Source organism: Oryza brachyantha, chromosome 3 (assembly GCF_000231095.2).
Source record: "Oryza brachyantha chromosome 3, ObraRS2, whole genome shotgun sequence".
NCBI lineage: Eukaryota > Viridiplantae > Streptophyta > Magnoliopsida > Poales > Poaceae > Oryza > Oryza brachyantha.
Genome location: NC_023165.2, coordinates 28,169,481 through 28,185,253, shown reverse-complemented (window position 1 = coordinate 28,185,253; position 15,773 = coordinate 28,169,481). Strand labels below are relative to the sequence as shown.

The 15,773-nt window shown below is 42.3% G+C and overlaps 3 protein-coding genes across 3 annotated transcripts; 1 reads left to right on the top strand and 2 right to left on the bottom strand.

Moving 5' to 3' along the window:
- The first annotated feature begins 1,286 nt into the window (after window positions 1-1,286).
- On the top strand, window positions 1,287-5,148 carry LOC102707946 (PHD finger protein ALFIN-LIKE 3). Its single transcript, XM_006650734.3, has 5 exons — window positions 1,287-1,460; window positions 1,584-1,616; window positions 1,716-1,938; window positions 3,884-4,004; window positions 4,653-5,148. Exons 1-5 carry the CDS (start codon window positions 1,346-1,348, stop codon window positions 4,905-4,907), a joined length of 747 nt encoding a protein of 248 aa, XP_006650797.2. The 5' UTR covers window positions 1,287-1,345; the 3' UTR covers window positions 4,908-5,148.
- A 52-nt stretch (window positions 5,149-5,200) lies between these two features.
- On the bottom strand, window positions 5,201-8,245 carry LOC102708228 (phenylacetaldehyde reductase). The gene is made up of 6 exons (XM_040522879.1): window positions 7,961-8,245; window positions 7,618-7,802; window positions 7,338-7,526; window positions 6,790-6,952; window positions 5,932-6,118; window positions 5,201-5,542 (listed from the first exon to the last, which is right to left on the bottom strand). The coding sequence occupies exons 1-6, from the start codon at window positions 8,085-8,087 to the stop codon at window positions 5,398-5,400; spliced, it is 996 nt and encodes a 331-aa protein (XP_040378813.1). The 5' UTR covers window positions 8,088-8,245; the 3' UTR covers window positions 5,201-5,397.
- A 1,386-nt stretch (window positions 8,246-9,631) lies between these two features.
- LOC102712072 (multiple inositol polyphosphate phosphatase 1) lies at window positions 9,632-14,741 on the bottom strand. Its single transcript, XM_040522613.1, has 11 exons — window positions 14,537-14,741; window positions 14,296-14,380; window positions 13,682-13,981; window positions 13,101-13,259; window positions 12,758-12,898; window positions 12,622-12,678; window positions 12,120-12,258; window positions 11,492-11,596; window positions 11,183-11,400; window positions 10,594-10,635; window positions 9,632-10,194 (listed from the first exon to the last, which is right to left on the bottom strand). Exons 1-11 carry the CDS (start codon window positions 14,671-14,673, stop codon window positions 10,039-10,041), a joined length of 1,539 nt encoding a protein of 512 aa, XP_040378547.1. The 5' UTR covers window positions 14,674-14,741; the 3' UTR covers window positions 9,632-10,038.
- Between the last annotated feature and the right edge of the window lie 1,032 nt (window positions 14,742-15,773).

Here is a 15,773-nt window from a genome sequence, read left to right as displayed (position 1 = left end):
TATTTTTTACAAAAAAGATTTATAGAAAAGTTGTTTTAAATAATCATATTAATATATTTTATATTTTTAATAATTAATTAATCCTGTACTACCCTATTATTATGTTTTACGTGTCGGAGTAAGTTAACTTACCCACCTCGACGAACGACGGCCTAACCATGTTTCTGTCTCCTATGTTACGATTCCCTGTTCCGGATATACAGGACGAGGTGCTCATCGCCGGATTCGGTCATAAGGGACGTGTCATGGGACTATGGGAGATATTCCCGGTCCAGTTCAAGGTGATGATGCTCTCCTGCGTCATAAAACCATTGCGAGGAGCGAGACCGACTGCATGACGGCTACAAAAGACCACCTTATGTAGCTAATGTTTCTGGGCCTTCGATGCTGTTGGCAGCTAAGAGGGGTGATTGTCTTTTTCATCGAAACATATATGTAATAAAAAATAATCTATAAATACAAATTTTATATACGTATTCTTACCGATTTAAAAGACAAGGCTAGAAAATAAACTTAGTTAAAAAAATCTAAAATCATTTAGGATTAAATTTTAATTTTAATTTATAAACATAAGTAAAACGAAAAGATGGGACATATATCTCTCTAAAATTTAGACTCATGTTTTGTCGTGAGCATGTCACTTGTCTTTCATCTGAATTCAAATTCCATATAGAATTAGTAGTGGATTTGGCTTTTGTCGGCGCATTTTGAAATTTCAATTTGGAAGGAGTACGTTTGTGTACCTATGCGGTGACAAGTTGCAAACCGGTCTGTTGTTTTTTTTTGCGTGTGTCATGAATGAAGTCATCGATTTGAATCTCGGTCTGGGAGCGTGACGGGAACGGAACGGATCCGATCGGATCCACGCGCGGCATGCGCAGGATTCATCTGGGCCGTTGATGGCCACATCGAACGGCCCAGAAAAGCCTCCGTGCCGCAACGAACCGGATAAACCCGGCCTTCCCGCTTCGACCCGGTTAAATCCCGATCTGCGCCAGGTCAGCAGCCTTCCGGGCCCACACGCATAGGACATAGCTCCCCCGGTCCCTAACCACACCCTTTACCTTCCTAGCCCCACCCACTTCCATGTGGGCCCCGGTGCTCGCCTCAAGACAGTGGGCCCGCCACGTCAGTGTCGTACGGCTTCGTGGCTAGAGCCCGCTACTCTGTACCAAACAAACCGCGCCTTTTGCATCGGTCGTGTGTAATAAAGAAGCGAAGCGAAGCAGCCGAATGGAAGAGTTTGTGTCCGGCTCGTCGGCGACGCCCCGCCCCGCCGCTCGCCGCCGGTGAACCGCGGCCGGAAGAGGGGGGGTGGGGGTTAAGAAGCGCGCGCCGCCGGTTGATGGAGATGGCCCCCGCGCTGCAGGCTGCGCCGTCCAGCAACCCGCGCACCGTGGAGGACATCTTCAAGGACTACTCCGCGCGGCGCGGCGCGCTCGTCCGCGCGCTCACCTCCGGTAACGTCGTCCCCTCCCCTCCCTCGCTCCCTCTCAGTCCCGCCCCGCCCCGCTCGTGCCGCACTGACCCACTGCGCATATCTAATGCTAGGCTCGCGTCTGTCTCGTGTGCTGCCCGTGCAGATGTGGACGAGTTCTTCGGGCTGTGCGACCCAGGTGAGTGGACGCCGATTCGCTCGCGGCGAGCTGGTGCGTGTGAGAGGCGGTGGATCCGGGTGGGGACTGAGTAGATCGAAATTCCCTGTGTGGGTGCAGATAAGGAGAATTTGTGCCTGTACGGCCTCCCCAACGGGAACTGGGAGGTGGCGCTGCCGGCGGAGGAGGTGCCGCCGGAGCTGCCCGAGCCGGCGCTAGGCATCAACTTCGCACGCGACGGGATGAACCGCCGAGACTGGCTCTCCCTCGTCGCCGTCCACTCGGATTCGTGGCTCGTCTCCGTCGCCTTCTTCTTCGCCGCGCGACTCAACGGAAACGAACGGTACTACTCGCACTCGCTCGCCTCCGCAAACCTAACCCTGCATTCAATCTCTTGGTTGGAACACCGAACACATCGTTGATTGAGAAAAAAATTTACAGTCACTCTATGTGTTGGTTAAAATTTTCGGTGTCCTTTTTCTTTTCTTCCTGAATGGCTAAATCCTGACAGAAAGATTCGGGCAGTTCAAAGTTGGCCTTTTTGTTGTGCCGTAGTTTGCTTGATTGTTAGGCGCCGAGAGGATTCGCGTGATCAATTTTATGGTCTAATTTTTGTTTCAGTTGATGCATGTGTCTGCAAGTTCACATGTTTCCTGTGCTCTTCGCTTTGTTTCATTTCTTTGCTTTTAGTGAATTGGGGTCATGTGTTCTGGATGTGCTGGCTGTACGGGCCAATCCATGCGTGGTTTACATCCTAACCCTTTTTCCATGATAGAATTCATACTTCATAGGGTCATTGGTTCACGGCAGTTATTCATAAGAATTTAGTGCACATCCCAAATTGGTTTTGTTGTGGAGAACTTTTCCAGAGCTTGATTTAATGAGTTGCAGAGTCTAGCAAATGCAGACTTTAAAGATTGAAGTAGCATCTACAAGACTCTTATATTGAATGCAGGGCCATTCATTTTTCTGACATGTTAACTGCACCGCAACTTGCTTCATTTCATTGTGGTTGAAGAAGGTGTGCATTTACTGGTTGATGTAATGTGTATAGGGAGCAAATATGGCAATATGTGTATATGCCTACATTGTAGGGCATTACTTGATCCCTTGGTCAATTGCTATGCAAGTAGTCAAGTAGGCCTCTATGATTCCCCTCCTAGAGTAGCATTTGAACTGCTGTGATATCTGGCCAAATTATTCTAGGATTTTCATAGCATTTGTTACCAAAAACTTTAAATTCAAGGTGGGGTTTGGTACATAATTCGTGCCAGAAAGACATGCTTCCATCCACTTGCATTTGTGCTGAAGCTAAAATTTTCTTTACTAACATGAATAAATCAATAGACAGATCAAAAGGAATACTTGATGCTTGCATTTGATGTAACCATCATAATTCCACTGCATTTCTGCCTTGTTGGTTGCATGGTTGTACATTTGGCTGGAGATAATCATAGCCTATTGTGGTTTTCTGGAATGTGGATATGATGAGTTATATCCAGAACTTAGTGAGCGCATATTGACATTTTCTGCTAGAATCTTACCAATTCCATTCCAATGTAGTCTCCTCCTGGTATGTTGAAAATGCGTAACAAAGGGATTAAGCCACATGTTGTGCTTAGATTTCCATTTTAATGTTGGCATTCAGGTTTTACTTATCGTACAACTCTGCTTATAGCTTGTGGCATAGAAGCAGGATAAGCTCCTTTCTTTTAAAGAAATGTCAATTTCCCTCTATTTGAGTAGGTTCGCAATAGATTATACACATGAGGTAGTAAAAGCGAGTTATGTTGATACAAGGAATGGTAACACGCCACCATGACTGATGTCTTAGTTTGTGTATGCCAGGTCCGTGGGTGCCATGTCCTGGCATGCTATCAGGGCCTGCAATTCCAGAATCTTACATTTTCCTCATCAATAAAGTTTGTACTTTTTTTGCTCAACATTTGATATCTGGTCTTGTTTTTGAGGATTAGATAAGCATTTTAACTGAAGAAACAACTTTATAGTACTTCTGCTTATGCTATTTTATTACACGCTAGTTACTTAGTTGCAGTGCTCGTGCTTAGTCATGCCGTCGGTGTTTGCAGAAAAATTCAGTGTTTGCAGAAAAACATGTACATCTGTCTGTTCTTTCCTTAACCATCACCATAAATTCAGTGTTTGCAGAAAAATATGTTTCATAATGCTTATTGGTTCTTTGCTGCTGGCTTCTATATGCACAGTTGCACACACCAATGTTGCATTAGGACTGTTGCTGAATGAACATTGCCCTTTTTGTTTCTCAGGAAGCGATTGTTCAACATGATCAATGATCTACCTACCGTATATGAAGCGTTGATTGACAGGAAGCATGTCAGAGATAGGTCTGGTGTTGATAGCAGTGGAAAATCCAAACATTCTACTAAGGTGAGTATTTCCTCCAAAATTCAGAAATTGGAAATCCACTGATACAGACTGTCTTAAATAGTTTTTTTATAGATGAAAGCTGATGGATTATGTACTTGATTACAAGGATAAATTAAATACTCGCTCTGTTACATATTATAAGATGTTTTGGCCCTACTTAGATTCATCCATAAATCAATAAGTATGACTTATATATATGTCTAGATTTTTATTAGCATCCATATAAATCTAGCGAGGGCTCGAACATCTTATAATATGAAACGGACGTAATAAGCCTAATAAAGAACTTAGCACAGATGGTCTAAGGAATGCAGTAGAAAAGGTAGTAATATATTGTAAGAAGCTTGGAATAATTCGCAGCAATAAATAAACAGAAAAGAACAGAGCCATCAGGCCCCATCTTTTGGCCTAAAACGCGTACGCCATTGCCAAAATTTGAATTTTTTAGCCTAATTTTGAAATTGCTTTTGAGGCTTTTTTCGCTGTAGTTTCTTTTTCATCATTGGTGTTTAAGTCACCAAGAACATAAATATAAAAGTTTTAATCACAAATTATTATTTCTCCACTAATACGCCGTTCGGCATATTATCTGTTTTTAACCACTCGATGGAGCCCATCATCTAAGCTACATTTTTTTCTTTTACACAGAGAACAAGCGAAGGGCAGGTGAAGCGCTCCAGGGTAGTTGCAGAAGAGTACGAGGAGGACGAAGAACACAACGAAACCTTCTGCGGAACTTGCGGCGGTCTCTACAACGCGAGTGAGTTCTGGATTGGGTGCGATATCTGTGAGCGGTGGTTCCACGGCAAATGCGTCAGGATAACCCCAGCTAAGGCGGAACACATCAAGCGCTACAAGTGCCCTGATTGCAGCAGCTCCTCCTCCAAGAAGACCAGACTATAGGTTAATTCTGGTGTGCAATCTCCTCTGACCAATCTGATCAAACGACCAATCTGTCCTGCCACTAGAAAGAAAAAAAAAACGGTGAACCCTGTCCAAATCCGACGTCGTAGCTTAGCACCTGTGAAGTTATCTAGCCATTGTGCTGTGTGATAGATGAGATGCTGAGGCAAAAGAGTGAACTCAAAAGACGGGAAAACTTATTTGATCCTAGCTTTGTTTTATAAATGCTTTCTTCATTGTCATTATCACCGATGTTGTTGGGTTGCTCAGAGTATGTGCACCATTGCTGTAGCTGCATGGAATTGCATGATTTATTTGTCTCGCCTGAAGTGCTCAACAACTGGAGCCTACCATAAGGTCTCTGCACATCTCCATTATTCATAACCACAGAGTTTTGTTTTTCAAACATGTGACATAACCACACAAGTAATCTACTCAGGCAGAAAGGATTCATGCATGGAAGGGAGCCAGCAGCAGTCGACTTGGGTCTTCAGGAGATGAAGCCTCTGCTCTTGAGGCTCTCCACTGAATCCTTGATGATCTTCTCCATGGGACTGAACTGCAAACCCAGTGCGATCAGCTTCTTAGACCCAACCTCTGCTCTCACCAGCCCAGGCTGCGTATCCTCTGGGAACCTGCCACACAAAAACCAAAACGATCTTGCAGTTAAAAGTGATAATAATATTGCAGTTGCAGTTGCATCATTCATAGTTGATATCATCATGGAAGCGTTTGGATATTTATGTAGTACGACTAAGGTTTGGCATGACAATCTCTGGCTGCCAACTAAACCTTCTGCTTCTCCTTGTAAGACAAAATTTGAATTTTCTACCTTATATTTAAAGTTGATTTTGGGTTTTTTTCACCACAGTTTATTTTCTAATATTGGCTTTTAGATCACTAATAAACGTATATAAAAATTTTATTCACAAATTATTTTTCGTTTGTAAATATACCGTTTGATTTCCAAAAAAAACCCCCAAACATTCACCCCCATGCCCTACAGACCACGACTACTACTCACTCTGGCACTTTGTAGTTGGGGTAAAGCTCGGCGACTTTGCATGCGAAATCACTCCAGTGAACAACGGACTGCACGCAGATGTGCCTCCCGGATGCTGATGGGTTCTCGTACAGCAGAACATGGGCCAGAGCAACGTCTTCCACATGGACTGGCCCCATGTAATAATCTGCATACTCCTCTGTGCAACCTGCAAGTTCAGAATGGTGTACAAGCTTTAGGTGTTTCCTTGGGAGGTAATAGCAATCACACAATGGACCAAAAATCATGTAGGGCTGGAACCAGGCAATCATTCGGGGCTTCTTGGGAACACATGAATTTTACAGGATTTTTATAGGAATCAGTTTAATTCCTACGAAATTCATCCAAAAATCCTTCATTTTGAAGAAGCCCTTGGTTAAGAACACTAGTCACTAGGCACAAAATTCAAGAAGAAGAGCTGTGCTGGGTGCTGTTCCTAGTACTGCATCAAACAAGAGAAGTTTTCTGAATGGCAAATGCATGGTTATTCAAGAATCAACGGTTTTTTTATGCCACCTGAACTGAAGAGGCATATTTTTGCGTCATTATATACATAAGTGTTGAGGGATTGAAAAACATGCATTTTCACCCTCTGATATTTATCCTTTTGGCTTATTCACTGCGGCATAACCAGCTTCCTAGTACTCCTAGTACTTGTGGTCAGTTGCCTACAATGCTACAACAATCCATCTGAACAAAACTTTGGAGGGTCAGAAGCTTCTAGTTTGTGCAATGCTACATGTATCATCCTGATTGGAAACAGCACTGGTTATCCTAGAACAGTACTACCCAAATTTAACTACGGTTTAGATCGGCTACATGCATTGTAAATTGCATTACCTTCAAGTAGGCGAACAAGGATGGCCATGCTAGCATTGATTCTCGGTGGGATTATCGGGCCCATGACAGTCCCTGGGTTAACCACAACCACATCCATTCCATTCTCCTCTGCAAACTTCCATGCTGCCTTCTCTGCCAATGTTTTTGAAGCAGGGTACCAAACCTAGACACAACCAAAGATAACAGTGAAGAGACTCATAAAATGGCAGTGCTGTGCTGTGTGAGCTGCATTCTGCAAATTCTGCAGTCCTTTTCCATGTTTTCATTGACTGAATTTTTGTTCCTATTGACCCAGTAGAATCATCAAATACATAAAACTGAGTATATTACAGTATATCTAAAAGAAATGTTTGATTTCATTTTCATCTCATCAATCAGCTCTAGCATAGTAGCATGCATACTTGCAGAGTGAAGCCTTTTCTTGTCTTGCTAGAAACTGATTTTTTTTCCTCTCTAAACTGATGATATCATACTCAGTTCGCACTTTGCTGATTGATCCAAGGAGATGCAAGAATAAAAATGGAGATGCCAAGACAAGAATTGCTCACCCCGTTCTTCTCGCAGTAGTCAAGGTCGGTCCAGCAGCGCTCGTCGCGCACCTCGCCGGCCGGCCAGCCGGGGCTGGGCACGATGGCGGAGATGGACGAGGTCACCACAACCCGGCGCACTCCACCCGCCTCCTTGGCCGCGAGCAGCACGTTCAGCGTCCCCTCCACCGCCGGAACCACCAGCTGCCTCTGCAACCTCGGAAGACGGCCGGGCCGGAGCGTTGACGTCGGCACGGGCATCGGGGACGGGAAGAAGAAGAGTGACGAAAAGGGTGCGTACCTGGGGGTCGACGACGCGGTCCACGGTGCAGGGGGAGGCGAGGTGGAAGACGCCGGAGCAGCCCCGCGCGGCGGCGAGCAGGGCAGCGCCGTCGAGGAGGTCGCCCGGGAAGACGCGGAGCCGGCCCTCGCCGGCGCCGGCGTCGGCGGCGAGCGCGAGGAGGTGGTCCGTCTCGGCCTTGTCATCTGCATCACCACCACCACCCATCACCTCCTCCGCCTTGCAAGTCGCGAGCTAGCTACACCACCACCACCACCACCACCACCACCACACCGAGGCCCAGTAGAGCAGAGGAGAGGAGCAGGCGAGCAGCAATGGCGCGCGGACGGGTTTTCCTACTGACCGGGGTTGAGGACGGTGGCGTGGACGGAGTAGCCGCGGGCGAGGAGGAGGCGGACGACCCACGAGCCGATGAAGCCGCTGGCGCCGGTGACCAGCACCGTCTCCCCATTCCCTCCTCCGGTTGCCATCTCGTCGCCGGCCGGCACCACCTGAGCTTCAGAGTGAGAGCGAGAGGTTGCTGCTGCGTGAGAGCCAGGATCCTTTATTATCAGCAGGTTGTTTGGTTGGTACTTGGTACTGCTCGGTTCAGTTCATCACCGGTTGTTTTGCTTCAGAGGATTTTTACGGAAAATTCGAGGAACAGAACTGTTTTTTCTAAAATTTCTATAAAATTTTTGTGAAACGAAGAGACTAGTATAAAAATCAAAAGCTGAGTCGTTCTCCTTTCTCTCCTTCTACGTGCGAGGTGTGTTCTCTTAGGAAAAAAAAAGACACAGAGAAAAGAAAACAACTGCACACGGTAAAAAAAAAGAAAACAAAAAAAAACTGCCCAAAAAAACTCTACCGACGCGTGCACGTGCACGTGCACGGTAAAAAAAGGAAAACGAAAAAAAAATAGAAATGCCCACCGAATAAGGAAAAACAAACAACCGTGTACCATATATCAAAAAATACAAATACAACTATCCAAATAAACCCAGATCACGTCGTCCTCTGTACACATGCAAAGAGAATATTTTCTGTACACATGCAAAGAAAAAAAATAGTTTTCCTTATCCCACCCTTCTATGCACAACTGTTGTCATCTAAAATAAGCACATGTTGACAAAAAATGAAAAAACAAAAATAATCCTCGTATCAATAGCATATCGTCATCGTTTATCCGAAGGAGTGTTGTCTAACATTGCCGTTTGGAGTTATGGTGGTGGCATGGGGTTCCACGGTGCCATGGTTACCAGCGGTGCAGGTGGAGCTCGTGTGCAGTGTGTCTTCGTCGTCGTCAATATGATCTGGAGGAGCTTGCTCTCGGGCGGTGTACCATTATTGTTCCGGGTGCCGTTGATCCAGAGGAGGGCCATGGGTACCTCTTCATACGATTGCTTCTTTTACTAATTTTTTTTATTATAGCATTAAATGATATATTTATATTATATGATTTGTTCATATATGTGAAATGTTTTATACATTATTCTTTGTAACATATTATCCACATTATTTTTTTGCTTTGTGTTATAAATTTGTGCTTGAGCTACTTGTTAAATATAGCTCTGTTGTAGTGCACGGGCATGTAACTTAGTAAAATTTAAATTTAGACTTATAAGGAAAAACTGGAGAAAGGAAATTTTGGCCTTACCAATTTTTCACAAAGCAATAAATTAAACACATCTCAGTCTCAGCCAATAGTAGTTTCAAAAGTTTCCTGTCTTGAATATCCACCAATCTAGCTAAAACATCAAACTAAATAGCCAACAATTAAATGCTAACGGCAGTTGTATTTTGAGACCGGAGGAATAACCACGGCTCTCTCCGTGGTATACTATAAAATATTTTAAAATTTATTCATATATAAATACATTATATATTTATAGATTCGGAAATCGGTACGAGTGATAGGTTAACCATAAAATAGTATGCACCACAGTACAAGCCTGAGACTGACAGAAGCAGCAGCAACCTTTTGGATCTTTCACAGCCTCGCCATTCAACCACTCACCAGTAAAAGCTTGACATCTGGCATTGGAAAGCTGGACCGATTGTGACATTATCGAACTGAATCGAATTGTCCAAAGTACATGATGCAAACGTACAACTCTACAAGTGTCACAACTCAACCGTGGCAGCTAGTATGACTTTGATCAGTTTGATCTCAACAAAGACATCAGTTGTGTTACAAAGAAAGTTCAGACTAAAACAAAGATTACATTGATCAGCGAACATCTTTTATCTGAAAGAAGATGGAGATTAGTGACAGCGTGATACGGTACATATCGGACTCGCTCGTCAGATCGAGGGTCGCAAGTACAGAAACACCGTAGGTTAGTCCACAAGTAAGTCTCTTGGTCATCCAGGGTGGATGGATAGTATGGTCGCAGCTCAGGGCAAAAGGTGGAAGAAAATGTTTCATCTGCCAGTAAAAGCCTACAGCTCCGTCTTCTTATCTCCATTCTGAGAGAATAAACCTAGGACGAAATTCCACATCCTGGAACTGAAAGAAGAAGGCTCCTCTCTTGCCACCGGCCTTATCTTACATAGGGCGTCGTAGTCATGCTTCACGTGTGGTTCAACTATCTTCTCCTGTACATGTAAACGGCGTCAATGAGATGTTCAATAGATAATTGATTTGGCTATTCTTAATGGGAGTTTCATTCACATTAAATATAGTGTCATATCAATACTTTTGATGATGTGACACAGAGTTAAAGAAGAAAGAGATATTTACACTGTTTTCAACATAATTTGTCTTGTATTACCTATGAACCAACAAAATGAAATGATGCATTGTATACGCTATTTCAATCATTAATTAAATGTTTTGTTGTTTATGTGGCACTTTAACATAAAAATGAAATTCTCCACTAGGAATGGCTTGTTTCCACTATGCTAAATGTCGTGTTGCTTATGTCAGCACTTGGAAAGTGCAGTTTGTTTCTTGAAAAAGATGCTGGAACATTGCAATCGTTCTCCTTCATTTACCTTAAATTCTTCGAATGGGCAGAAATCTTTGCTCCCGCATCCCTGGGAAAAACATTTAGCCTGATTAGAAGATTCGCATAAATTACCTTACAAAAAAAGCCAAATGGAATAGGGGCTCTGCTATCTGATGGCATGCTTATAGTAGTTATATGCAGAACCTCTGCACACAATTTTAAATGTTTGTTAATGACACTATTAAGTGATCATGCCAGTTTGTTTTCATCGTTGCGTAAATTAGGAGTACATAAAAAACAGACTAATTACAATTGCTGGATTAAGCCCTTAAATTAAAACATATTAAACGTGAATTCTACTTGAATCATTTATTTTGTTCCACGCTATGAACTGAGTAAATATCAAAGCCGAAAATTACAAGGTTCAAGCTTGAGAGAGCAAAGGGGTCATGAGAGCATTTTGATAAAATTCATATTATTAACTAACTTGTAACCTTTATGTCATCATACAATCCCAACAATTTTCAGTTGAAAAGGGAGTGCTATAATGCGGCATACTGGCCAAGTGACATTCCCCCATAAAGTGGGAAGAACACATCAAAAAGAAACCACAAATTAGGAAGCTATAATCTTACCGGCATTGACACTGGAGCTTCATTGTGTAGAACCTGCACAAAGTATGAGTTCTTTTGATCCTGGGAAATCTTACTGCCACCAGTTTTTCTTGGGCACTGGTACAAAGCCAACATATTGTTACCAGCAAAAGGTGCTACAACACTGCCCTTCCAATTTCTTCCCTGTGGTGGGATAGGAGGTATGTCCAACGATTCCTCCCGTTGTATCTTCTCAAAATCTACGTATGAAAGACAAGGCATTTCAAATTGGCAATTACTTTCACGACATATTATTCATGGAGAATGATCATGCCTGAATGGATTTCATACCTGATCCTTCGAGAAAAAGACCAAGAAGACATGAGAAAGGCACAACAGTTTCTGCATGTGCAAATCGGAGCCTTGCCTTCTCATATGTACCATCAGGGTGGTTTTCTACAATATCAATAATTGAAAGCTTCAATTTTAGATATTACAACTCAGTGTTACCTATAGTATCTTCAGTAATGAATACCATACAACATTGCATGTTATTGCTGTACATTCACTTTGCACTAAGGAATTCATCATGCAAATAATCAGCAGATACAACATGAATTCCAAGACTAGTGGAAAGATGAAGACATGAACCCTAGCAAGGCAGAAATGGGTTCTATCAGCTAACTTGTTTGCTAGACTTAGGGCGAGTTTGATTCAGCAGAAAGCTGTGGCAACTGGCTACTTCACGGCATGCTAAACAAGGCAAACTGTTACTGCATGATTAATTAAGTACTAATCATTTCAAACTTGAAAAATGGGTTTATTTGATTTTCTTTAAAAACAACTTTCATAGAGAAGTTATGCAAAATACACAACGTTTAGCAGTTTGGTAAGCATCTAATGGTAAACAAGGAAGTTGCTCAGCTGAGTTGCTAGATCGATCATCGAACTTGCACATAAATTTTGGAGGCATTGGTACCTTCTTTAGCTATGATCGCTTCTTCCATTGACTGGACAACGTCCTTGAGCAACGGTAGTCCCATCCTATAGTTTATTGACTCACCATATCCTTTTAGCACAAAACCCTCCAGATCATCTGTCCACTCTAGAAAAGAAACCTGACCAAAAAAATTTGTCAGTCTTTACATACCTATCAGTTACAAAAATATTATTATGATTAACAGCTCTAAAAGCATTTATATGCAATTTATGTAATTTTCCAGATGCCTAATTTTCTGCACAGCTTGAGCTGATTGAAGTGGCATTAAATTACTAAAAGTAGAGCTGCATATCTGAATAAATCTGTATATGGATCACACTTTCCACAAAAAAAAGAGTGCGAAAAATATCTTGCAGAACGCAAATATGACTTTTTTTTATAATGGTAAATTTATGTAGTAACCATCCCAAGCAAAAGAAGATCATCATAGAAGCTAGTAATGTAATTGGTTGAGCAAAACTGAAATGCATAAGCAACTTACCTCAGCTTCATTAAAAAGTTGACAGGCTTGATTGGTTATATTCAGTAAAGACGCTTCCTGCAAAGGGAATCACTAACTTACTGAATATCCAAATTATACTTGTATCGAACACTAGTGTCCTTAGACAAGTTGTTACCTGCTTACAAAGGAACCAGAGCGAAGAAGCATCTTGTGTTGTAAAATTGAGGTGATAACGGTTGATTAATGCTGATGTAACGTGTTCTAAAATTGGTTCCTTTTGCTTTTCAACATCAGGCTCTTTTCTTTTCCTGTAGTCCTGAACATGTTATTGTAGTTGTAATCCTTTGTCAAAATAATAAGTCAATAGTAATGACACAATTATATGAAGAAAGGAAAGTTATCTCATATAACAAATCAAACTAAAATTAACAGTTTACTAGCACTGGCTGATTAGAGATCAATAGTCACACATCAAACTAAGAACTCAAGGGAGAATTGCACCAGGCATGAAACAGTACCTTGTACGTTTCACAGCTATCAAAGAATCGTAGACAAATATCACTTGCTCGGCTCTCACTTAGAACAGAAAAGGCACGGTTTTTCACTGGTCCAAGCTTCCCTTTCCCAGAAAGTAGACCCAAACCAAATGCTACTGCGCTAGCTGATGCCCGAGGAACCTGCATTCTCAAATACAGAGCAATACTTAACCCTGCTGCACCACAGTACATTAACATCCTTTACCCAGCTCAAAATAATTCAACAAAGTGAACAGAGAATTGTGTTACATTTTGAAACTATATGTGCAAATATACTTGTTTTGTTTCAGGAAGTAGGATTCACTCTTATGTAGCCAAAAGCCCAACACCGTGGCATGAAGCTGTGAGCTAGTGAGCTCCCAAAAACTGGGCACGACATCAATTTAAGGATTTATACCAGAAACGCTACAAGCCATGATGAAAATTAAATTCAAATGAGGCCGTAAAGTATGCACAATAAAAGGGACAAAACCAGCTGCAGGTAGCATAAATACCATGAAGCATTATTGTTTCAAATTCAAAATAATGCATTAAGCAAAAGCAAGAAGCTATGTTGAGCTGACCTGAGTTGCTCTAATTGAATACACATCAGGGTGATATTCCTCATCAAATAGACCTTGAAACCTCTCCTTGACTCTGTTGGCAAGGTTATACAGCTCTTCCTCCCCTTCACTAACCAGCTCACCACCTTTCACCCTGCCCTTCCAGGGAGACTCCCACCCCTTAATCCATGACGGAATGTTCTTCATAGAATCGCTCTCAGGAGCTTGTTTTGCCTCATGGATAAGAGCCTTCAACCGAACTGCTAGTCTATCCAGCTCTTTGATTCTCTTTTTGGTAGGAGCACGAGTACCATGCCTTGCCTGGAGAACAAAATTACCAAATCAATTCAGTCATTCTTTTTTCTCTCAGTCCAACAATGCATTTCAGCATTTTGGAGAGGAACGTAAACAACTATGGAAAGACTAAACATAAACTGCAGTGCACACCGTTCTATTTGCACTAGTTTTTTATACTAGTACTTGCAATCTGAGGCAAGTCCTTAGAATCGTTGAGAGTGGCTATTGCTCTAACCTCCTAATCTCCTTCACACAACAGTGAAGGGCATGGGGAAAATATACTAGAGCTGCGTGGTAGAATGAAAATGAAAATACAAAAATGCAGGAATGAGAATTACCACGAGATTGAGGTGGATCACGCGGCACTCATCCGACATAGACGGCGCAGATACCACGCTATTGGATCCCCTCGCTACATCATACCTGAAAAAATCCACACGGGGTTAAACCCTAACTCCAGTCTCAGACCCAGTAACAGGACGCAACACCCAGCACCCCAAAACCAAGCAGGACCCCATCCACAACAACAAAAATGCTCAGATCATCGATCGGGGCACGGAGCAGCAGCCGTGTACCAACCTGGTGACGGTGGAGAGGTGGCGGCGGACGTCGAACGCGCCGGCCTCGACCGCCGGCGAGAGGGAAGCCCCCGCGAGGAGCGCGGCGGAGACGACGAGGAGGGCGAGGGGGAGAGGCGCGCGGGGAGCAGCAGCCATGGCGAATCGATTTGCCACTCTGTTTTTTTTTTGTGGATTTGATTTGATTCTGGAGCTTCACGTCTGTGTGCGGGTGGGAAGGAGGAGACGGGTTCGAGTTTTGATGCTTCGGAGTTGGGACGGCGACACGTCATCCGCCACGTGGACGGCCAGTGATGTAAGAGCATGTATAATAGCAGGCTATAAACCAAATATAAGCATATTTTAAAAAGAGGGGATAGAGAAGAGGGGGTGGACTACTAATTTATAGGCAGCTGTATACGGACTCTAAGACAGAGCGTGTATATGACATGTGACTATTAGATTAACTATAGATGAATTGGAGCTATCAGTTGGCTATAATACTCCCTCTATATTTTTATGTATGACACCGTTGATTTTTAGAATCACATTTATCATTCGTCTTATTCAAAATTTATATCTAAATATACAAAATTATAATGCATAATTAAAGTTTCTATAATAATAAATCATATTATAACAAAATAATTAATAATTATATAATTTTTTTAATAAGACGAATGGTCAAACGTGGATCTAAAAGTCAACGGCGTCATATTAAAAAAAAAATATGGGGGGAGTATTGAACTTGCTCAAAGGGGCGTCGCGCTGGACGGCCCAGATTTGAAAAGCCTTTCTTTAAAAGATTAACGAATATCAGATCGTTCACTGATCTAGAAAACTGTAGCCTTCCTATAAAATAAAACAGAAAACTGTTAGGGCTACTTTCAAATGCAAAATAAAAAAAGAAGGAATAGAAAAAACATGTAATATAGAGGATGAATTTTAGCTTTTCAGATTATTTTTAAGGCTTCTTTAAAACGCAAGATTAAAAGACAGAGGATTAAAAAAATACGTAAAACAGAGGTCAATAAACACATGTTCTGCAAATAATCGGTGAGAGGCCCAGAAAATAAGAGATATAATTCTTACTGACTGTTCTCAAGATACATTCGTGCATTGTTTAGAATCTTTTATCGTATTTAGAATTGTTTGAAAAGACTTGTCTCTACGTTTACTATTTAATATTTAATAGGACCAGAAAGAGGATCTACAGCTTCCTTCGTACAGAGCAGTCAGATGAGAAAAATGACGGAGCG